Raw genomic sequence first — 24,132 nt, 5'->3', positions numbered from 1 at the left:
TCCCACTTATAAGGTTGAATTAAATTATTAATCAGCTGTTACTTATACTTAACGGGTGTATTTATATGTCCAATGGATGCTGTCTGAATGTTTCCCATTGTTTCAGATCCCACGAGCAGTTTGCTCTGAACCTTGTCTGCCAGGGACAAGAAAAGTAAGCCGGAAAGGGCAGCCGATATGTTGTTTTGACTGCGCAGAATGCGCCGCTGGTGAAATCAGCAACGTCACTGGTAAGTGCACGACGTACAACATAATTCATGTCACCGGCATAGCAGCTGAAGCTGCGAGCAGATCCAACCTCCTGAGAGAGCACAAAGCGCACAAACATCATATCGTCTCTGAGCACATTCTATAGAATCGTAAGAGGCACTACACCTTTATATTCTGTGCAGTCTGAGGGACCTCGACTATGAACATCTATAGTCACATCTTTGTACAGATCTATAGCCGCTGCTTTACAGGCGGAAAGGAAACGCTACAGGATGTAATCAAAACTACCCTTCGCATCAACGGCTTGAAGCTGGCCTCCATCAAGGCTATTTGTACATACAAGAAGGAGTGACAAAGGCCTATTAACATGAAGAATGGTACTGCTCACCTTGTGAATGTACTGTCTGTACTACTCTTTTCAATTAAGAATCTGAGTAACTTCCGCTCTGGACCATCATTACCTTCATTATGTGCCGTGACCGCGCCGGCACGACCATACTCAAAAGTAATTACCTTTCCAAGCAGTAAATCTGATCAAAACTTCTACCCACTAACCCAACAATCCACACTGCTCAACCCACTACGTTATAATTTCCTACCAGAGCCATTTTCTGTACAGGCACTCGTATGTAAAATCGATTTATTTATAGCATAAATATAAATATATATATTTGTTCCCTAATTATTGTGTTATGCATTATATACTTTTTCATGCTGCATCATTCTCCTGCGCACGTGTGTACCAGAACTGAATTTAAATCATCTTGAATCTTATCAATCTTGAACAAAAATGTGGTCATATCATATTTCGTATTAATTTTTTTCAGATTCCACGGATTGCATCCAGTGCCCTTCGGAGTACTGGTCCAATCAGGGAAACACACAATGTGTTCTCAAAAAGGTTGAGTTTCTTTCCTTTGGAGAAGTTCTGGGGTTTGTATTAGTGGCGCTTGCTATCGTGGGAGTCTGTTTTACTTTGGGCACCGCTGTCATTTTCTATCGGAATAGAGAAACTCCCATGGTCAAAGCGAACAACTCGGAGCTGAGCTTTCTACTTCTCTTCGCCCTCCTGCTTTGCTTTATTTGCTCACTCGCGTTCATTGGAGAACCTACCAACTGGTCTTGCATGTTGCGCCGCACGGCTTTTGGAATTGTGTTCGTTCTCTGCATTTCCTGCATCTTGGGCAAAACTATCATTGTCGTTGTCGCCTTTAAAGCAACCTTACCCAATAGTAGCATGATGAGTTGTTTCGGACCGACACAGCAACGTTTGGGCGTCTTCGTCCTTACATTTTTGCAAAGCGTAGTTTGCATTTTCTGGCTGAGCGTGTCACCACCCTACCCCCTTAAAAACATGAGCCATTATAGAGACATCATTATTCTGGAATGCGACGTGGGCTCATTGACCGCCTTTTACGTAGTTTCGTGCTATATCGCTTTGTTATCCATTGTCTGTTTAGTGCTAGCATTCCTTGCCCGAAAACTCCCAGACAGTTTCAACGACGCAAAGTACATCACCTTCAGCATGCTGATATTTTGTGCGGTTTGGATAACCTTTATTCCAGCTTACGTGAGCTCTCCAGGAAAGTACACTGTGGCTGTAGAAGTGTTCGCCATTTGGGCATCGAGCTTCGGTCTGCTCGTCTGCATTTTTGCACCGAAATGTTACATTATCTTACTAAAACCGGAGATTAATACAAAAAAGCATATGATGACTAAAGGGACTTCACTGTAACTACTAGCGTCGCATTAAAATATAAAATTAAAATATTATTGTCGCATTAAAGTGCGCATCCCCGCTTTTTAAAAGCGAGATTGAATCATTTGATGTCTCAGCAATTGATGCCTTTTTGATGTCTCAACATAGTAATCGATACTTTGAATAAATAATACTGAGAAAATTTGTGGTGCGTTGAGGTCTTCAGTATTTAGAAGCTTTATTATTCTTGTTTAATACACTGATTCGTCACGTGAAAGACACCTGTAAGGTGAAGACCAGTTCGCTATGGCTTATAGGGAATGTAATTTCGACTGATGGAATGACTTTAACGATTGAATCGCTAGACATATTGGTGACTGAGGCCATGAAAAGAGACATTGAACAGCTGCTACCGGTTAAACAATGTACAAAGAGTGTAATGCCACTGTTCCCTTGAAAAATATTTACTTGGTACAGCTGAAGATACTTATACCATAAGACCACAAGAACGTAAGACACTGGAGCAGAATTAGGCCATTCGGCCCATTGAGTAACCTCTGCCATTTCAAATATGGCTGATGAGTTTTTTAACTTCCTCAGTCCCACTCCCCGGCCTTCTCCCTGTAACACTTGATGACGGCGACAAACAAAGATCTGTCATTCTCCGTCTTACATGCTCCCAACGGCATGCCTGTGGTAACCTATTCCTTATCCTTTCCTGTAGCTTTTTGGTTGTATTTTTTGTTGAATTTTAAAAGATTCCCAAACATTTTATTCCTACACGCCTTTGTTATCTTATATGCCCTGTCATGGGCATAAGTACACAAGAAAATGAGCAAGAGAAGACCATGATGCCCGTTGATCCTGCTCCACCATTCAATAAGATCATGGGTGATACTGCCATTGACTCCTATCCAACTACCTGTCTTTTCCGTGCGACCCGTAATTACCCTACTATTCAAAAATCTAGCCAAGCGTGTCTCAATTATATATGCTGTGGCAGCCTCCAAGCCTTCATTGGGTATAGAATTCCACAAATTCTGCACGTGTTGGGAAAATCAGTTCCTCCTCAACTCCGTCCTAAATCTAATTCCCCAAATCTTGAGGCTATATCCCGCATTCTTGACTCACCGACCAGTGGGAAAAATAATCTTCTGTGCGTCTATTTTAACTACCCCATCCTTAATGATATATGTTTCTCTAAGATCTCTAAGAATTCTTACGAATTTCAGCGAGTACCGTACCAGGCGACTCAAACTCTCCTCATAGCCTAACCCTCTCATCTGTGGAAGCAACCTGTTGCACCTCCTCTGCACCGCGTCCAAAGCCAGTTTATCCTTCCTCAAGTATGGAGATCAGGACTGTCTGAAGTACACCAGGTGCGGTCTCACCATGTCCCTGTACATTTGCTGCATAACGTACCTGCTCTTAAATTCGCATGTCAACCACGGTTGCCCACCTTTGTCTTTTAATACTGTATTTTTTGTGTGACAAATCTGTCCTGCGTCCTGTCAACTATTCCCTGTATCTTCAGGCAACTCTGTTCTGCAGTCATTCCGCCGGTATCCCCCTCTATTTCACCTGTGTAAGATCCTCTCTCATGCTCTTGCAATTCCTTTACTACAGTTGTGATACCAATACAGGAAACTTATGCTTCTCACTCTCAAATCGCAATATGAATTCAATCATATTCAATCATATGTGTTAAATATATTAATAGTTAATGCTCTCTAGCTTTGAGTTACTCTCCAAAATCCAAATGTTGGGAAGTCTAGAACAATACAGAAACAAAATCGAAAGGATCAATATAAGCAGGCTCCTTACTGTTAGTTTGGGTGAGGCTACAAGTCGAGTTGATGCCATGAGTTAAGTGAGAAAACTTAAATATTTTAGGGAATATGAGGCCGAAGTTCTTCATTCAGAATGTTATGAGCGCATGGAGCGAACCGTCTACGTATGTTATGCAGGCGGCGTCTATTACAATATTCATGAGAAATTTAACTAGGTACATGGATGGGACAGGAATTGAAGGTTCGAGAGCCCAAAGAGCGACCATCACTGCAATGGGCAGTAGAAAGTAGAGGAACAGAGGCATCCCGACCATAGATCCCTCAAAATTATCACCTAAGTTGTTAAGAGGGATTGTTAGGAAGATATACGGTGTGTTCGCCTTCATAAGGAGAAGACTGAGTGAGGTAGTTCTCTTTTGGAAGAGGACAGCGAGGCTTTGAGAGGAAGTGCGGCGGCGGCCATTTTCAAATTGTCCAATTGCGTCTCAGATCGGAGTTCTGAGAGGCGGGACTGCGCAGGCGCGTGAAGGAGGCCTGGGAAGGAGGGAAGATATAAAAAGAACGCAGCCTTAAGAAGCGGGCAGCGGAGTGCGCCAGGAGCAGAGTGTAGGGCTTGGGATCAGAATGCTTAGGCGGAAGAGGGCACAGTAGGCTTATCTTTTAGTTCTTGTGATTGTCAGTTATTTGGGAAGTATGAGTGTGAGGGCAGCTTGTTGTTCTCGGTGTCGGATGTGGGAGGTCCTGGAGTCTCCGAGCCTCCCGGACGTCCACATGTGCGCCAGGTGCACCGAACTGCAGCTCCTGAAGGACCGAGATAGGGAACTGCAGCTGCACCTCGATGACCTTCGCCTGGTCAGGGAGAGAGAGGAGGTGATTGAGAGGAGTTACAGGCAGGTGGTCACTCCGGGGCCACGGGAGGCAGATAGGTGGGTCACGGTCAGGAAGGGGGAGAGGCAGGTACTAGAGAGTACCCCAGTGACTGTCCCCCTTGACAATAAGTACTCATGTTAGAGTACTGTTGGGGGGGACAGCCTACCTGGTGGAAGTGACAGTGGCCGGGCCTCCGGCACAGAGGACGGCCCTGTAGCTCAGAAGGGTAGGGATAGAAGAAAGAGGACCATAGTAATAGGGGACTCGATAGTCAGGGGTTCAGACAGGCGGTTCTGTGGAGGTGATCGGTAGTCCCGGATGGTAATTTGCTTCCTTGGTGCCAGGGTTCGGGACGTTTCTGATCGCGTCCAAGATATCCTGAAGTGGGAGGGTGAGGAGCCAGAGGTCGTGATACATGTAGGTACCAAGGACATAGGTAGGAAGGGGGAAGAGGTCCTGAAACAGGAGTATAGGGAGTTAGGAAGGCAGTTAAGAAGAAGGACCACAAAGGTAGTATTCTCGGGTTTACTGCCTGTGCCACGCGACAGTGAGAGTAGAAATGGAATTAGGTGGAGGATGAATGCGTGGTTGTGGGATTCGGGCAGGGGACAGGGATTCCAGTTTCTGGATCATTGGGACCTCTTCTGGGGCAGACGTGACCTGTTCAAGAAGGATGGGTTACACTTGAATCCTGGGGGGACCAATATCCTAGCGGGGAAGTTTGCTAGGGCTACAGGGCAGACTTTAAACTAGTAAGGTGATAGTGGGGGGGGGGCGGGAATCACTTTGAGGAAACTATGGGAGAGGAGGTTAGTTCACCAGTAGAGCAAGTAAAGAGACAGTGTGTGAGGGAGGAAATGCAGGTGATGGAGAAGGGATGTGCTCAGCCCGAAGATATAGGGGAGAAGAAAGAAAAGGATAATAAATTTGAATGCATTGTTAGGGATGAAAAGAGAGGAGGAGGTGGAGAGTATCTTAAATGTATCTATTTTAATGCTAGGAGCATTGTAAGAAAGGTGGATGAGCTTAAAGCGTGGATTGATACCTGGAATTATGATGTTGTAGCTATTAGTGAAACATGGTTGCAGGAAGGGTGTGATTGGCAACTAAATATTCCTGGATTTAGTTTCTTCAGGTGTGATAGAGTAGGAGGGGCCAGAGGAGGAGGTGTTGCATTGCTTGTCCGAGAAAATCCTATGGCGGTGCTTGGAAGGACAGATTAGAGAGCTCCTCTAGGGAGGCTCTTAGGGTGGAATTGAGGAATGGGAAAGGTGTAGTGACACTGATAGGAGAGTATTATAGGCCACCTGATGGGGAGCGTGAGTTGGAAGAGCAAATGTGTAAGGAGATAGCAGATATTTGTAGTAAACACAAGGTGGTGATTGTGGGAGATTTTAATTTTCCACACGTAGACTGGGAAGCTCATTCTGTAAAAGGGCTGGATGGTTTAGAGTTTGAGAAATGTGTGCAGGATAGTTTTTTGCAACAATACATAGAAGTACCGACTAGAGACGGGGCAGTGTTGGATCTCCTATTAGGGAATGCGATAGGTCAGCTGACAGATGTATGTGTTGGGGAGCACTTTGGGTCCAGTGATCACAATAGCATTAGCTTCAATATAATTATGGAGAAGGACAGGACAGGAGCTAGAGTTGAGATTTTTGATTGGAGAAAGGCTAACTTTGAGGAGATGCGAAGGGATTTAGAGAGAGTGGATTGGGTCAAGTTGTTTTATGGGAAGGATGTAATAGAGAAATGGAGGTCATTTAAGGGTGAAATTATGAGGGTACAGAATCTTCATGTTCCTGTTAGGTTGAAAGGAAAGGTTAAGGGTTTGAAAGCACCATGGTTTTCAAGGGATATTAGAAATTTGGTTCGAAAAAAGAGGGATGTCTACAATAGATATAGGCAGCATGGAGTAAAGGAATTGCTCGAGGAATATGAAGAATGTAAAAGGAATCTTTAGAAAGAGATTAGAAAAGCTAAAAGAAGATAGAGGTTGGTTTGGCAAATAAGGTGAAAGTAAATCCGAAAGGTTTCTACAGTTATATTAAAAACAAGAGGATAGTGACGGATAAAATTGGCCCCTTGGAAAATCAGAGTGGTCAGCTATGTGTGGAGCCGAGGGAGATGGGAGAGATTTTGAACGATTTCTTCTCTTCGGTATTCACTAAGGAGAAGGGTATTGAATTGTGTAAGGTGTGGGAAACAAGTAAGGAAGTTATGGAACCTATGACAATTAAAGAGGTGGAAATACTGGCGCTTTTAAGAAATTTAAAAGTGGATAAATCTCCGGGTCCTGACAGGATGTTCCCCAGGACCTTGAGGGAAGTTTGTGTAGAAATAACAGGAGCTCTGACGGAGATCTTTAAGATGTCATTAGAAACGGGGATTGTGCCGGAGGATTGGCGTATTGCTCATGTGGTTCCATTGTTTAAAAAGGGTTCTAGAAGTAAGCCTAGCAATTATAGACCTGTCAGTTTGACATCAGTGTTGGGTAAACTAATGGAAGGTATTCTTAGAGAGAGTATTTATAATTATCTGGTTAGACAGGATCTGATTAGGAGTAGCCAGCATGGATTTGTGCGTGGAAGGTTATGTTTGACAAACCTTATTTAACTTTTTGAAGAAGTTACGAGGAATGTTGACGAGGGTAAGGCAGTGGATGTAGTCTATATGGTCTTCAGCAAAGCCTTTGAAAAGTTCCACATGAAAGGTTAGTTAAGAAGGTTCCGTCGTTAGGTATTAATGCTGGAGTAATAAAATGGACTCAACAGTGGCTAGATGGGAGATGCCAGAGAGTAGTGGTGGATAACTGTTTATCGGGATGGAGGCCGGTGACTAGCGGTGTGCCTCGGGGATCTGTTTTGGGCCCAATGTTGTTTGTAATATACATAAATGATCTGGATGATGGGGTGGTATATTGGATTAGTAAATATGCCGATGATACTAAGGTAGGAGGTGTTGTGGATAATGTGATGGGTTTTCAAAGCTTGCAGGGAGATTTATGCCGTTTAGAAGAATAGGCTGAACGTTGGCAGATGGAGTTTAATGCTGAGAAGTGTGAGGTTCTACATTTTGGCAGGAATAATCCAAATAGAACATATAGGGTAAATGGTAGGGCATTGAGGAATGCAGAGGAACAGAGAGATCTAGGAATAACAGTACATAGTTCCCTGAAGGTGGAGTCTCATGTAGATAGGGTGGTGAAGAAGGCTTTTGGAACGCTGGCCTTTATAAACCAAAGCATTGAGTACAGAAGTTGGGATGTAATGTTAAAATTGTACAAGGCATTGGTAAGGCCAAATTTGGAATATTGTGTGCAGTTCTGGTCACCGAATTATAGGAAAGATATCAATAAATTAGAGAGAGTGCAGAGACGATTTACTAGGATGTTACCTGGGTTTCAGCACTTAAGTTACAGTGAAAGGTTGAACAAGTTAGGTCTCTATTCATTGGAGCGAAGAAGGTTGAGGGGGGATTTGATCGAGGTATTTAAAATTTTGAGAGGGATAGATAGAGTTGACGTGAATAGGCTGTTTCCATTGAGTGTAGGGGAGATTCAAACTAGAGGACATGATTTGAGAGTTAGGGGGCAGAAGTTTAAGGGAAACACGAGGGGGTATTTCTTTACTCAGAGAGTGATAGCTGTGTGGAATGAGCTTCCTGAAGAAGTAGTAGAGGCCAGTTCATTTGTGTCATTTAAGGTAAAATTGGATAGGTATATGGACAGGAAAGGAGTGGAGGGTTATGGGCTGAGTGCGGGTAGGAGGGACTAGGTGAGATTAAGAGTTCGGCACGGACTAGGATGGCCGAGATGGCCTGTTTCCGTGCTGTGATTGTTATATGGTTATATGGTTATTATTTACTGGATTAAGTTCACGAGCCGAAGGCAATGTCGCAGCCCTGTAAAACCATGATTAGACCACATTTGAAGTATGCTGTTCAAATCCAGTCACCTCATTATAGGATGAATGTAGAAGTTTTAGAGAAGATACAGAGGAGATTTGCAAGGATTCTGGCATGATTATAGAGCATGTCGTATGAGGAAACATTGAGCAAGCTTGTGTTTTTTTCTCCTCTTTGAAGCAATGGAGAATGAGAGGAGACTTGATACATGTGTACAACCTGATAGGAGGCATAGATAGTGTCGATAGCTAGAGATATTTGTCCAGGTCTGAAATGGCTAAAACCAGAGGACAACATTTTAAGGTGATTGCTGGAAAATATGAATGGGGAATTTTTGAGAGATGGGCATCTGGAATGCATTGACATGGGTGATGAACGACGGCAATGGAGTTGGGTTGGGTTAGAACGATCTCCATCATCATCATTATATGCCGTGTCGTATGACATTATCATTACTTGCCACATCATATGACGTAATGATCGTAGTAATTGACTGTGATTGTTCTTGGTATTTTTTTTTCTGAGAAGTGGATTTAAGTTGCCTTCTTCTGGACAGTGTCTTTATACCGTTAGGGAATAACAGAGGTGGAAAATTTCTTGAATGCATTTATTTTAATGCTCGGATCATTGTAAGAAAGGTGGATTAGTTTAAAGCATGGATTGATACCTGGAAATATGATGTTGTAGCTATAAGTGAAACATGGTTGCAGGAGGGGTGTGATTGGCAATAGATATTCCTGGATTTCATTGCTTCAGGTGCAATAGAATTGGAGGGGCAAGAAGGGGAGGCGTTGCACTGCATGTCGGAGAATGTATTACAGCGGTGCTTTGGCAGGATACATTACAGGGCTCTTCCAGGGAGGCGATTTGGCTGGAATGCAGGAATGGGAAAGGTGTTGTAACACTTATAGGGTGGTTTTATAGACCACCTAATGGGGAGCGAAAATTGGAGTAGCAAATTTGTAAGGAGATAGCAGATATTTGTAGTAATCACAAGGTTGTTATTGAGGGAGATTTTGATTTTCTACACATAGACTGCGAAACCCATTCTGCAAAAGGGCTGGATGGTTCGGAGATTGTAAAATGTCTTCACGATAGTTTTTTTCTCGGTTTTATTTGCTGCAATCCATGGAGGCACCAACTAGAGAAGAGGCAGTGTTGGATTTCCTGTTAGGGAATTAGATAGATCAGATGACGGAGGTATGTTTTGGGGAGCACTTCGGGTCCAGTGATCACAATGCCATTAGATTCAATATTATTATTGAGAAAGATAGGTCTGGACCCAGTTGAGATTTTTGATTTGTGAAAGGCTAACTTTGAGGAGATGCGAAAGGATTTAGAAGGAGTAGATTGGGACAATTTGTTTAATGGGAAAGATGTAATACATGTCATTTAAAGGTGGAATTTTCAGGGTTCAGAATCTTTATGTTCCTGTCAGGTGGAAAGGAAAGGTTAAACTTTTGAGAGAGCCATCGTTTTCAAGGCATATTGGAAACTTGGTTCGGAAAAAGAGAGAGATATGCAATAAATATAGGCAGCGTGGAGTAAATAAGGTGATCGAGGGATATAAAGAATGTAAAAAAAAATCTTAAGAAAGACATCAGAAAAGCTAAAAGAAGACATGACGTTGCTTTGGCAAGTAAGATGAAAATAAATCCAAAGGGTTTCGACATTTATAGTAATAGCAAAAGGATAGTGAGGGATAAAATTGGTCGCTTAGAGAATCATAGTGGCCATCAGAGTGTGAAGCCAAAAGAGATGGTGTAGATTTTGAACAATTTCTTTTCCTCGGTATTCACGAAGGAGAAGGATATTTAATTGTGTAAGGTAAGGTAAACAATTAGGGTAGTTATGCAAACTAATATGTTTATCGAAGAAGTAGTGACGCTTTAAAAGAATATAAAAGTGGATAAGTCTCACGGTCCTGACTGGATACACCCTAAGACCTTAAGGGAAGTTACTGTAGAAATAGCAGGGGCTCCGACAGAAATATTTCAAATGTAATTAAGAACGGAGATGATGCCGGAGGAATGGCGTATTGCTCATGTGGTTCCATAGTATAAAAAGGGTTCTAAGAGTAAACCTTCCAATTATCGTCCTGTACGTTTGAAGTCAGTGGTGGGTAAAGTAATGGAAAATATTCTTAGAGATGGTATATATAATTACCTGGATAGACAGGGACTGATTAGGAACAGTAAACATGGATTTGTGCTTGGAAGGTCATGTTTGACAAACCTTATTGAATTCTTTGATGACGTTACTAGGAAAGTTGACGAGGGTAAAGAATGGATGTTGTCTATAGGGACTTCAGTAGGTCTTGACAAGGTTCCATACAGAACGTTAATTAGGACTGTTCAATTGTCAGGTAGTTTTATTAAAGCAGTGAAATGCAATTAACAGTGGCTGAATGGGAGATGCCGACGAGTAGTGGTGGATAACTGTTTGTCAGTGTGGAGGCCGGTAACTAGTAATGTGCCTCAAGGATCTGTACTGGGTCCAATATTGTTTCTCATATACATTAATGATCTGGATAATGTGGTGGTAAATTGGATTAGTAAGTATGCAAATGGTACTAAGGTAGGTGGCGTTGTGGATAATGAAGTAAGTTTTCAGAGCTTGCAGAGAAATTTAGGCCTGTTAGAAGAGTGGGCTAAACGATGGCAGATGGAGTTTAATGCTGATAAGTGTAAAGTGTTGCAGTTTTGTAGGAATAATCCAAGTAGGATATACATGGTAAATGATAGTTCATTGAAGAATACAGTAGAATAGTGTAATCTAGGAATAGTAGTGCACTGTTTCCTAAAGGTGGAATCTCATGTGGATAGTTTGGCGAAGAAAGCATTTGGTATGCTGGCCTTTATAAATCGGAGCATTGAGTATAGGATTTGGGGTATAATGTTAAAATTGCGCAAGGCACTGGTGAGGCCAAATGTGGAGTATTATCTACAGTTCTGGTCACGGCATTATAGGAAAGGTGTCAACAAATTGGACAGAGTATAGAGAGATTTACTATAATGTTACCATGGTTTCAGCACCGAAGTTACAGAACAAGTTAGGTCTTTATTCTCAGGAGCGTAGAAGGTTGAGGGGGGATTTGATACAGGGATTTTGAATTATGAGGGGGATAGGCTTTTTTCCCATTGAGAGTAGGGGAGATTCAAACAAGAGAACATGAGTTGAGAGTTAGGGGACGAATGTTTAGGGGTAACACGAGGGGGAAATTCTTTACTCAGAGAGTGGTAGCTAGGTGGACCGAGCTTCCAGTAGAAGTGGTGGAGGCAGGTTCGATATTGTCCTTTAAAGGAAACTTGGATAGGTATATGGACAGGAAAGGAATGGATGGTTATGAGCTGAGTGCAAGTCGGTGATACTTGATGACAGTAAGCGTTCCGCACGGACTAGAAGGGCCGAGATGGCCTGTCTCCATGCTGTTATTGTTATATGGTTGTATGTTTATATAAGTCAAGTGACATCTGCCATTATCAATATTCTTCAGTGATACACTTCAACTGCTGATACAATTATTATTGTACAGTATTGCATTACTGCAGATTGTTACCTTACTATTGCGTATATTATTATCTGTACTTTATTATTAGTTACGTCTGCACACCGCTAAATGTGTTTTTAAATGTTGCTGCTGTAACAAACGATATTCCCTCTCAGGAACAATACATTGCTTATAAATATTATCTTTCAGCTGCTGTTCCCATGCTTTCACGTAAGCCTGACCCGCAGGGGTGGGTGGTGAAGCGTACCTAGGCAGGTGCTACACCTTGCCAAATGTAGTGCTGCAGGCCAGCAGAGGAAAGGAACACCTTGCACCTCCTTTGGAAAAGACATATGTCCACCTCTTAAGATTGATCTTAGAATAGGTTAAAAGGTGAGCACAATTATTGTGGACCGAAGGCTTACACTGTGATGTAATGTTGTATGGACTATGTTTGGTGTTTTGCTTAACTCCACCACACTTTCCGATCTGTCATGTTGCCAATCGCGGTTGACAATTTACAACAACTAAATGTTAGTTCCGCTGAACCTTTTTTCTTGGTTCTCATTAAATCAAAACTGAAGTCCCGCAATCCATCTCCCTATGTGTTTACCGCCATTAACCGTGGCACCCTTTTCGACCTGGAAAACAGCACAAGAACAGGTCATTGGGCTGTCAGTGTCATGCCAAACCTATGTAAATAGTAATTAAATGTATAACAAAAACTAAGCTAATCCCGTCTGCAAACACAGCATACAGGAACTTGTCCGTCTGCTCGCTGCACATTCAGGTGCCTTTCTAAGAACCCTGGAACACCTTTGTCATATACACCTCCACCACAAACCCAGGCGGTGCGTTCCAGGTACCACCTCTTTCTCGGTTAAAAAAAGACTTGCCGAACTTTCCTTTTAACTCAAGCAGTCTAATCCAAGCAATGCCTTGGTAAACATCTTCTTCCCTTCTCTAACACACCTGCATCCTTGCTGTAGACGACCAGAAATAAATGAATTACTTCAGATATGGCCCAACTCTAGATCAGGAGTTCCCAAGCTGGGTTCCACGGACATTTTGCCTATGACGGTATTGGTCCATAGCATAAAAAGTCTGGGATTACCTGCTTTAAATGTATGTTTAACCACTAAACATGTCATCAGTATGACCCTCAAGATGCATATCTCCTCTTGCTGAAACCCTTACCAAAGATGATCTTACTTCTTGTATTTATCACGCCAACACTGTCGAGCATAGTCCACAACCCTCCAAAAGATGAATTACAGTTTCAAGCAAAGATTTCTGGTGGAACACAGCAGGCTAGGCAGCATCTATAAGGAGAAGTGCTGTCGCCGTTTCGGGCCGAAAACTTTCGTCAGGACTCGGCCCGAAACGTCGACAGCGCTTCTCCTTATAGATGCTGCATGGCCTGCTGTGTTCCATCAGTATTTTGTGTGTGTTACTTGAATTTCCAGCATCTGCAGATTTCCTGGTGTTTTCAATTTCAGGGATTATTATCACAGACAATATGCTGTGAAAGTTGGCAAATCCTGCTGCAACAATGCAGTGCAATCCTTAAGAAAAAAACACAAGTTACAATACGAATATTTTAAAACACTAAACTAGTTCAAAAAGTGAGTAAAATAGTGAGGTAGAGTTCGTGTGTTCAGAAACACTGAATGTGTGTCTTCGGGCTCCTGGTACCTCCTCCCTGGAGATTAAGATAGTTTGGCTGATAAAGTCTGAATCCATTTCTTTAGTATTGGTAATCGCATCTTCCTCTCAATTCCAATCTTTGAGTATGTGCAAGCACATCCCAAGTGCGAAGAGGGAGACACTGATGCGGCTCGATAGTTCACAGACTTCAATGCGAAGAGGTTTCTAAGAGAAAGGACATCAACACTACGCCAAACAATGCCGTTATCTGAAGTTTTCATGCCTCATTTTTAAATCCAAGACTGCAGCGTTCTATGAAATTATAAATAAAGCAAACCCTTCAGTACCGGAAGTGCTGACTTCTCCAGATAAAAGTGGATGTTACATTATCATCCACCTGAAAATGACAAGGGAGAAACAAGAATGTTATCACCAGCGGCACATAAAAATTGATGTATATGATACCCCTGATTTGGAAGACATGAGGATGGAACATCTGTTCAAAGAAGATGGGGACAGGCCCTATCAAAAGGGTGAATTTTTCGACCCTCATCCAGACAATCAGGGAAGTTTTGTCAAAACATCAAACGAAAGGGAAGATAAGCCAGTGTTTGTTCCTCCAATCGTGAAACAAAAATGGTTGAGAAAAGACGGACGATTTCAGTCCAAAGAAAATTGTGAATCTAGACTGGATGGGTTAGAAATACAGATACAAAATATGGACTTGAAATAAATAGAAAATAAACTGGAAATAAGAGCAGATATTATGCTTTCGTGCTACGAGTTTAATTCAACGTGAAGGGAATAATGTATTACGTTACGGCGGCATCAACCATGGTCAGTCGTGTTCCAGAGCCAGTATAGCGGACAAATGTGTCAACAATGATATCATTGCCTGGAAAAGACTCAGTGAAAGTAATTGTGCTTTCTCCAAGAACACGGGTAATATGGTCCAGCAAAGTCGAAATGGAGGACTCAAACTTGTATTAAACACAGCAATGAAAGAAATTTTCAAGATCCAACACATTCATACAGATCTGCGGGACTAAGTTGTCACTGAATTACCATCAATTCCTCACTCGACTACAGACCGGAAACGTGTTGTGGAGCACATCAATGGACTAAACACATTCAAGTAATTAAAACACACGCGGTAAGGCAAATAAAATACTGAGTAACCCAGGCTTTTCGAATAAGTTTTGGAATTAAGGTTCAAATGCGTCCCTGGGTAAGAATTGTATCACATGATGCTGGAACACTAAATTTTATGTACGCTGATAAATGTATTCCCAATGTACACCAACTGAGAAGATCGATGGCTGAAGTAATGGAAGAAAAATAAGGATAATTCTTTCATGAAACTCTAGAAACTTTCATGAATATCTTAGGATCAAGAGAAGGGAGATGTCAGCCAGAAGTAACTTCACTCTGATCAGGGTCATGGGATGCAAAAAGGCCAGTTGTCTTTGCTCCCTAACCGCTCCCTTCCCATCTTGTGGAATCTGAATAGTTTCTTGCTCTTGGAGAATCTTACCAGAGCAATTGAATGTGGACACAGGAGGCACACAGGAAGCGAGGGTGGTAAATCTGTGCAGAAATGGATAGTTTCTAGTTTAGCCGAGGATTCAAAGATTTCAGGCAGAAGACAAATGATTGAATGACAGAGCAGACTCAATAGTCCGTTTTGCCTACTTGGCTCCTATATCTGATTGTCTATGGAACCAAATTGCGGCTCTTGATTTTACGAGGAATTTCACATGATGCCATCGAGACCTCCTACCTGTCTTAAAATGCATTACCTGTCGGTAGAGCCGATCATTCTATCGGGAACGTTGCATCTGAGTAGGTAGCAGAGAGGCCCTTACTCGTCTCCAGGCACGCTGGTAGTGCTGGATCAAGGGTTCAGCAGCGGTAACACCCATATCAATCTGCGGGTGAGGGAAGATCGTTGACTGGAATCCATTCTGGCAATCAAAGGGCGGCATACTCGGAAAGGAATAACGGTGGTTATTGTGGACGACCTCTGTCCAAACCATTTGGGAGCTCCAGCACACATTTTTGGAAGAGGCAAGGCGGCGCACGGTTATCTCGAGCGTCTCTTTTAATTTCTAACTCTGCACTTTGGACTGAGGATTGAAAGCAAACGAGAGGCTGATCGCTGCTACAACAAATGAACAGAAAATCCTCCAAAACCGAAAAGTAAACAGTTGTCCAGGACTAATGGTGATGTCATATCGGAAGCTGTGAGAATTGAACAGATGTTAGAAAACATAATAAAAAACCTTTAAAAAATCCTACAGCACAATAAATGCACTTCTGCCCACAAAGACGTGCCGAACATGTCCCTACCTCAGTAATTACTAGGTTAACCTATGGCATTCTATTTTACTAAGCTCCATGTGCCTATCTAAAAGCCTCTTATAAGAGCCTATCGTCTCCGCCTCCACCAACGTGTCGGGAACCCATTTCACGCACTAAACACGTTGCCTTCTGTGGGAAAGCCAGTACTGGATCCACAAAGCAATGCCCTTTTGGATCGCATGCCTCCTTACTTTTTCAATAAGCCTTGCATGGGATACATTAACAAAATCATGCTGAAATCCATGAACAATACAGCTACTGCTCTTCCTTCATCTATGTGTTTAGTCACATCCTCCAAAAACTCAATTAGGCTCCAAAGGCAAGACCAGCCCTCAAAAAAGTCATGCTGACTACTCTTAATCACAATATACCTCACCAAAAGCTCATTTACGCCCGCCTCTCATGATCATCTCCATCAAATTACCAACCACGGAGTTAAGAATCACATGTCTATAATTTCCTGCGCTATCTCCACTACCTTTTTTGAATAAAGGAGCAACTTCCGCAATCCTCCAATCCTCCGAAAATCTCTCCTGTTCACATTGATGATCAAAGATCAACGTTAGAAGCTCAGAAATCTCCTCCCTCGCCTCCCACAGTAGCCTGGGCTACATTTTGTCCGGTCCCGGCAACTTTCCAAAAGCTCCAGCACATCCTGTTTCTGAATATCTACATGCTCAAGCTTTTCGGTCTGCTGCAAGCCATCACTACAATCACTAAGATCCTTTTTCCATAGTGAATACTGAAGAAAAGGGTTCATGTAGTACCTCAGATATTTCCATATTCACTTTCCCACTGTCACCCTTGATAGGTCCGATTCTTTAATGTCGTTTCCTCTTGCTCTTCCAATATTTGTAGAATGCCTTGGGGTTTTCCTTAATTCTACCCGCTGAGGCCTTCTCATGGCCGCTTCTCTCTTTCTTAATATCCTTCTTAAGCTCCTTCCGAGTAGCCTTATAGTCTTCTAGATCTCTAATAGTACTTAGCTCTCTGAACCTTTTGTAAGCTTTTATTTTCTTCTTGAATAGATTTATTACAGCCTTTGTCCACTACTGTTCCTGTACGATATCTTTACTCCCCCGTCTCATCGGAACCTACCTTTACAGAACTCTACGCAAAAATCACCTGAATTTTTGACAATTTCTTCCATACTTTTCTATGAGAACATCTGTTTCTAATTTAAGCCTCCAATTTTCGCATAATCCTCCTTCCTCCAATTAAACGATTTTCCTTACTTGTCTGTTCCTATCTTTCTCCAATGCCATTGTAAAGGACATAGAATTATGATCACTATCTCCAAAATGCTCTCCCACTAAGAGATTTGAAACATGACCAGGCTCATTTTCCAATACCAAATCTAGTACAGCCTCTCATCTTGTAGGCGTATCTACATACTGTGTCAAGAAATCTTCCTGAACACACATACCAAACTCCAACCTATCTAAACCCTTTGCTCTAAGGAGATGTACATCGATATTTGGGAATTTCAAATCTCCCATCATGACAACTCTGTTATTATTGCACCTTTCCAGGATCTGTTTCCTTATCTGCTCCTCGATATCCCTGTTAGTATTGGGCGGCCCATTAAAAGCACCATCCACAGTTATTGACCCCTTCCTGTTCCTAAACGCCACCCACAGACACTGTAGACCATGCCTCCATGACGCCTACCTTTTCTGCAGCCGTCACACTCTCTGATTCACACTGCCACGCATTCATTTCTTTTACCTCCCTCTCTCTCCTTTCTAAAGGACATCTAAAACCTTGCACATGACGTAACCAATCCTGTCCCTGAGCCGAAAGATACACTGCAGATGTTGTGGTCAAAGCAACACGTACAACATGCTGGACGAACTCAGCAGGTTGGGGGGCAACCGTGGAAACGAGCAAACAAGGATTTGGGCCGAGACCCTTCGTCAGGTCTAAAGAGGGAGGGGGCAGCGGTCCTATAAAGACAATGCGGGGGGAGGGTGGGAAGGAGAAGGCTGGTAGGTGTCAGATGAAAAACCAATACAAGGAAAGATCAAGGGGTGCGGGAGGGGAAGCAGCGAGGGGATAGGCAGGAAAAATGAGGAAGCAATGTGAGGGGAAAGCATGATGTGTCGCAGAAGAAGGCAGAATCATGAGAGAGGTGATAGGCAGCTGGAGGAAGAGGTCGAGTGCAACTGGACTGGGGAAAGGGAGAGGGTGGGAATTACAGGAGGTTGGAGAATTCAATGTAAATGCCAAGGGGCTGGAGACTACCCAGACGGTATATGAGGTGTTGCTTCTCCAACCTGATTTTGACCTCATCATGGTAGTAGAGGAGGACATGTATGGACATATCTGAATGGGAATGTGAAGCAGAGTTGAAGCGGGTGGCAACCGGGACATCCTGTCTGTTGTGACGGATGGAACGGAGGTGCTCGACGAAGTGGTCCCCCAATTGCGTCGGTTCTCGCCCATGTAGGGGAGGCCGCGCCAGGAGCACCAGATGCAGCAGATGACCCCTGCAGAATCACAAGTGAAGTGTTGCCGACAAGTGTCAACAGGTTCCCACCACTAAGCACATCTTTCCCTCTGTACCCACCTCCGCTTTCTGCAGGTATATTTCCCTTCGCGACTGCCTGGTCCATACGTCCCTCCCCACAGATCTCCCACCTGGCACTGTATCTGCAAATGTAAGTGCGACACCTGTCCCTACACCTCCTCCCATTCTGGGACCAATACAGTCCTTCTAGGTGAGGCAACACTTCGCTACATTGACTGCAATTCTCCTTATCCCTTACAATGCAGACACATATGTATTATGCATCTTACTTTCAAACTGCAGTATGAACTCAATTGCATTATGATCACTGATTCCTAAGGGATCCCTTCTGTAAAACTCGCTAATAAAATCTGGTTTATTACACATCATACAATATAAGATACCCTTTCCCCACTTTGTTGAAGAAGAAGAAGAAAAAGAAGAAGAAGAAGAAGAAGAAGAAGAAGAAGAAAACGAAGAAGAAGAAGCTACAAAAATCCATCTCGTATGCATTCAATAAATTCTATATCTTTCCGTCCAACACTAACCTGATTTCCCTAATCTTCGTGTATATCGCAGTTTCCCAGCACAATTGCCACTATTGCGTATTTTCCAGCTCCTTTTGCAATATCTCTAACCCACATCTTGGCAACTATTTTGATACACCAATGAAGAGGTAGAAAATGTGAAGAGATACTGCTGGGGGCTATTTAAAGAGCTGGAAAACATGATCTCCAGGATAGATTTCACTGGATTGAGATTCCGTTGCGAATAGAATTATTTGGCAAGTAAATGTGTGGTTGAAGGACTAGTGTTCGGTACAGAAGTACAGATTTGTGGACTATTAGGAACACTTCTGAAAAAAATGAACAGTGCAAAAGGTCGTTTGCAGGGAACCCGAAGGTGTCCAATATTCTTGTGTTCAGGTTGGCTAGTGTTGCCCAGATGGCTTATTTATTTTGTCAGTGAGATGGGGACTGGAGTGATAGTGCTGAACATGAAGTAGTTGGATTACAAATAGGCACTGTGTATTAATATTTCTAGCAGGGAGAAGCTGGTGATCGGCAAAAGTGCAGTCACTTGTATGACTCGAAACGCAAAATAAGGACAAAATCGAAACGGGTGGAAACAGGATCGAAGGTGTTATATTTGAATGCTGGAAGTATAAGGAATCAGGTAGATGAACGGGTATGATACTGTAGGCATCACTGAATCATGGCTGACAAAGTTAATAAGACAGAGATTAATGTAAAAGATGCATATTTAATGCACAGGGCAGGTAGGAAGACAAAGAGTACAGGTTTATGTTCTTTAGAAAATAATTAGAAAAAGAAGATATTTGATCGGAAGGTGTTGAGTTATTGAGAATAGAGCTAAGGAACAGCAAGGATGCAAACAGCCAGATGAAAGTTGTATACGAATCCACAAAGGACGTGTTCTACAAATACAAAACCAAGATTGAAAATGCATGCCAAAAGGTTAATATGACAATAGTCATGATGAATTTCAATATGCAGTTAGTTTGGCGAATTCAGGCTGACGCTAGATTCCAGGGGCAAGCTTTCTAATTTGCTTACAAAATTGCAATATAGAGAAGCTCCTAGTTAGGTCATGAGAGTATCATCTACTCTGGATTGGGTGAAGTGCAATGATCGGGAATTTATATAGAGCTTAAATTAAAAGATTCGTTTGGGGTAAATGATATTAAGATGACGGAAATCATCCTAGAATTTGAGAAGGAGTAGCTAAAGTCAGATGCATCATTATCACAGAAGTGTAAAGAGAATTACAGGGTCAAGAGAGTACAGATAGACAGAAATGATTGGGAAAAAAAAAGATTGTTAATAGCAATACCAGACTCCAAGGTGTTTTTCATCACTGTTGGTCGTTTAGCCCGTAAGGGGATATCTGACAAAACTGTGGCCTTTGTCCGGGATATGAACAAAATTGGGCGTTCGTCCCGGAGATGAACAAATAAATGTTGGGAGCCATAAGATTTGTTGGGGGCTTGATTGACATGTTGATTTCACTGCCGAAATTCCCGGCCGAATTGTGTGAGTGGAAAACAACAGAAATGGAGTTTGTGATTAGTAGGTTTGTGGCAGAGCCAACCCCTGAGGCGTTGGATGATGCTAGGAGGGATGTACTGTTGGGAATTGCTCTTAGTAATTTATTGCCTTCTTAGTATAGGCGATAGAACAGAACCGTTGGGCTATAGAGACAGTACCGCAAGGGAAAGCTGAAAAAGAAATTAAACAAATCATAAAAGTACAAAAAAAGCAGAGACTCACCCTAGTACCTTTTGCGTCATGATTTAGCAAGAACAACTAGACAAAAGGTTTTTTAGTCTAACTTCCCGAAACCACACGAGCTACTTCGGAGCAACATACCAGAGCCAACCCGAAAAAAGGTGCAGAGAGATGCAACTGTATTCGTTCCATCTTGCGAACTATCTTACAAATTACCCAGGACAACATTCAAAGACCGTTGTCTCAGAAATGCAACGTCCATTATTAAGGACCAGCAGCAGGCAAGATATGCACTTTTCCCACTGTTGCCATATCACCCGTTTCGGATTTGTCCTAAATGCAAAATAAGGGACAGAAAAGCGGGTTGACAGTGCACAAACATTGATGCAAGCCGTGTTAAAAGGAAAAGAAAACAACAAAACGCAAGGCCAAATAGGACTGTTAACTAAGACTCTCAAATGGAAAAGGAAGCCTACTTTTCAGCTGAAAAGGACATCTAAATATAAATCCTTTACTGCTAGTCTTCAGAGTCAGATGAATCAACAGTCCGATTTCTCCGGCATGGCCGAATGCAAACAGGCAGCGAAGCGTTGCTGTGATGTGTCCATGTCTCAACAGACATTACGACGAAAAGAATGGAGTTAAATACTCATACAATGGAATAATAATTAGTTGACAGTTGCATATTCACATACGCTATAGCGGTATCCACTGTACTGCCGAATTCGTGATTTTGACAGAGACCCTCTCTTAAGGCGGAACCTTCGAGGCGACCCAGGCCTGTGTTCGCTGGAAGTCCCAGATCAGTGATTTGACCAAGGCGCCCTTCGCCAGGATCCAAGTACATTCTTCTGGACCATACCTCTCCCTGTTCACTGGTTAATGGACCTTTCCAGGTACCAAGCGAGATCCCAGAAGCTGCAGCACAGAATAGACAAGAGAACCAACTACCGGGTGGAGAAGGTGGCGGGGAAGGAAGCTGGTGGGGTGACTGCGGCCCGCGGACAGCTTGTAACCGCTTGAGCTGGGAAAAAAGGAATATTGAGTATACCTTTAGTGATCTTTGTAGACGCCAACTATAGCAAAACTTGTTGACAGACTTTTCCACAACTAACGGTCCCACATAGAGTGCCAATTTTCGGCTCGCGACTTTTGCAGGAATATCCTTTGATGCCCACTATACGTCATCTCTTGGTTTGAATGACCTTCTCTGTCAATGGAGCCGATGAGCCTCGCGGGAATGTTGTTTCTGGGCGAGCAGCAGAGAAGCTCTGGCTCGACTCCTGGTGTGCTTGAAGAGCTGGATCAGCAGTTCAGCAGCAGAAAATCCTCCGTCAATCTCCTGATCACAGACGAGCGGCAGCTGGAATCCCTTCTGACACTTAAAGGGGGACTTACCAGTGGAGGACGACCGGAGGTTATTGTGGGCGATCTTTGCACAAACCAATTGGGAGCGCCAGTTTTTCTAGTTGGAAGAGTTAAGGCGATGCATTGTTGTCTCCTACTCCAAGTTCACTATCCCAGTCTGGCCATGCATTGGGCATGGGACACAGACGGGAGACTAGCCATAATTCCTACAAGAGTGTATAAAGTCTTCCCAAAGCGCAAAGTGAACTGTGGTCCATGGTCAGTTACCGTGTCTTCAAGAAACCCATGGAGCCTGAACGCATTTTGCAAAGGTCTGGCAGTCTCAGCAGCCGAAAACTGGGGAAAGCAATGAAGTGGGAAGCCTTGGAAAAGTGATCAACAACGACCAAAACGGGTAGTGCTTCCATTAGACGAGGGCAGACCAGTGATTAAATCTGCCGAAAGCCGACACGAAGAGCAGTACGGATTCACATGTGGATTCAACAGACCCGCAGGACGCTGGCGTGATGTTTTGATCCATGCGCAGGTGGGACATGCAGAAACGGCTTCGTGGACACCCTAGTGCATAGATGACTACCAAAACTTTCTCTTCATACACTCCGGTACCCGTTGAATTTCCGGATGTCCAGCCAGACGGCACGAGTGATCACTTTCCCACAGATTGGAACGCACCATAGCATAGGTTCCCCATCCGCTGCTGGATCTGATTCTAGGTCAGCACTCACCTCTGCCACTATTCCCCAGATTACAGTGCAACGCTACAGGATCGAGGAAGAATGGACTCTCGATTGGCATTGTCCTCTGATCGGTCGAAGTGCCAGAAGAGAGAGTGAGTCTTTGTATTTCACACTGCCGGGAAGATGAAATTGAACCCCGTGAAGACGAGGATACACTGGGTTTGACGATAGTTGAGTCTCTTAGCATCCTGAATACAGGAGAGGTACTTGAGATCTGTCCAGACCAAGACTTCATACTCTGACCCCTCCAGCCAGTGCCACCATTCCTCCTGGGCCTACGTGAGTGCCAGAAGTTCCCAGATCCCAAAATTGTAATTCTGCTAGGTCAGAATAAGCGAAGTGTAAGAAGGAGAAAACCATTCAGCCAGCTTTTCTCAGACGACTGCAGAGAGAGGACAGTTCTAATGCCTACATCGGATGCATTTCTCGTCAAGGACTAGCTGGAGTGGGTCTGGGTGTTGCAGTAGCGCAGTAATTGTGAAACGTCGCTTCAGCACTGAAAATGCTTTGTGGCCATTGTCCGTCGAATAAAATACTGCCGAGGTATTATTGTTGAGTGTGTTAATTGGGGTCGCGATAGAGCTATAATTCCTGGTGAAACGGCGATAAAAGGTCGCAAACCTCTTGAAGTGCTGTACCTGTTTTACCGTAGACGGTTTAGGCCACTCTGCAACCGCTGCTATTTTGCTAGGGTTATTTGAGCACGTGATGGAGTAAGTATATAGCCCCACAGAGCCACCAAACTTTTATGGAAATCACATTTTTGAGGCTTGTCGTACAGGCTATTTTCAAGAAACCGTCCGTGAACACTACGTTGATACTCGCCGTTCAACTGATGAGTACATTATCTGATTAGGAATGGTCAGCATGGTTTGGTCAAAGGCAGGTCGTGCCTTACGAGCATGATTGATTTTTTTTTCAGGTTGTGACTGAACACATTGATGAAGGTAGAGCGGTAGATGTACTGTATATGGAATTCAGCAACGCATTTGATAAGATACCCCATTCAAGGTTGTTGTGAAAGTAAGGAGTCATGGGGTTTAAGGGGAACATTGCTTTGGGCATTCAGAACTGGTTTGAACACAGAAGTCAAAGAGTGGTTGCATTCTGCATGGAGGTCGTCCACCAGTGGTGTGCCTCTGAGGTCTGATCAGGGAACCCTGCTCGTCGTGATTTTTATAAATTACCTGGATGAAGAAGTATAAGGATGCGTTTTTAAATTGGCTGATAACACAAAGGTTGAGGAATGGTATGTTGGGCTATCAGAAATTACAGCGGGACATTCATAGGATG

General features: G+C 43.2%; 1 protein-coding gene across 1 annotated transcript in view; it reads left to right on the top strand.

Annotated features, from left to right (window-relative positions):
• Positions 1–21,757, top strand: part of LOC132402968 (extracellular calcium-sensing receptor-like) — a 34,786-nt gene extending 13,029 nt beyond the window's left edge. Inside the window, exons 4-6 of the mRNA XM_059986143.1 lie at positions 107–230; positions 1,038–1,941; positions 21,631–21,757. Coding sequence (XP_059842126.1) covers positions 107–230; positions 1,038–1,941; positions 21,631–21,757 — 1,155 coding nt within the window. The remainder of the gene's footprint in view (positions 1–106; positions 231–1,037; positions 1,942–21,630) is intronic.
• The last annotated feature ends 2,375 nt before the right edge of the window (positions 21,758–24,132 follow it).

The sequence above is a fragment of the Hypanus sabinus genome, chromosome 2, assembly GCF_030144855.1.
Source record: "Hypanus sabinus isolate sHypSab1 chromosome 2, sHypSab1.hap1, whole genome shotgun sequence".
Classification (NCBI taxonomy): domain Eukaryota; kingdom Metazoa; phylum Chordata; class Chondrichthyes; order Myliobatiformes; family Dasyatidae; genus Hypanus; species Hypanus sabinus.
Note: the sequence above shows the minus strand (reverse complement) of the source record. Positions and strands in the feature narration are given on the sequence as shown.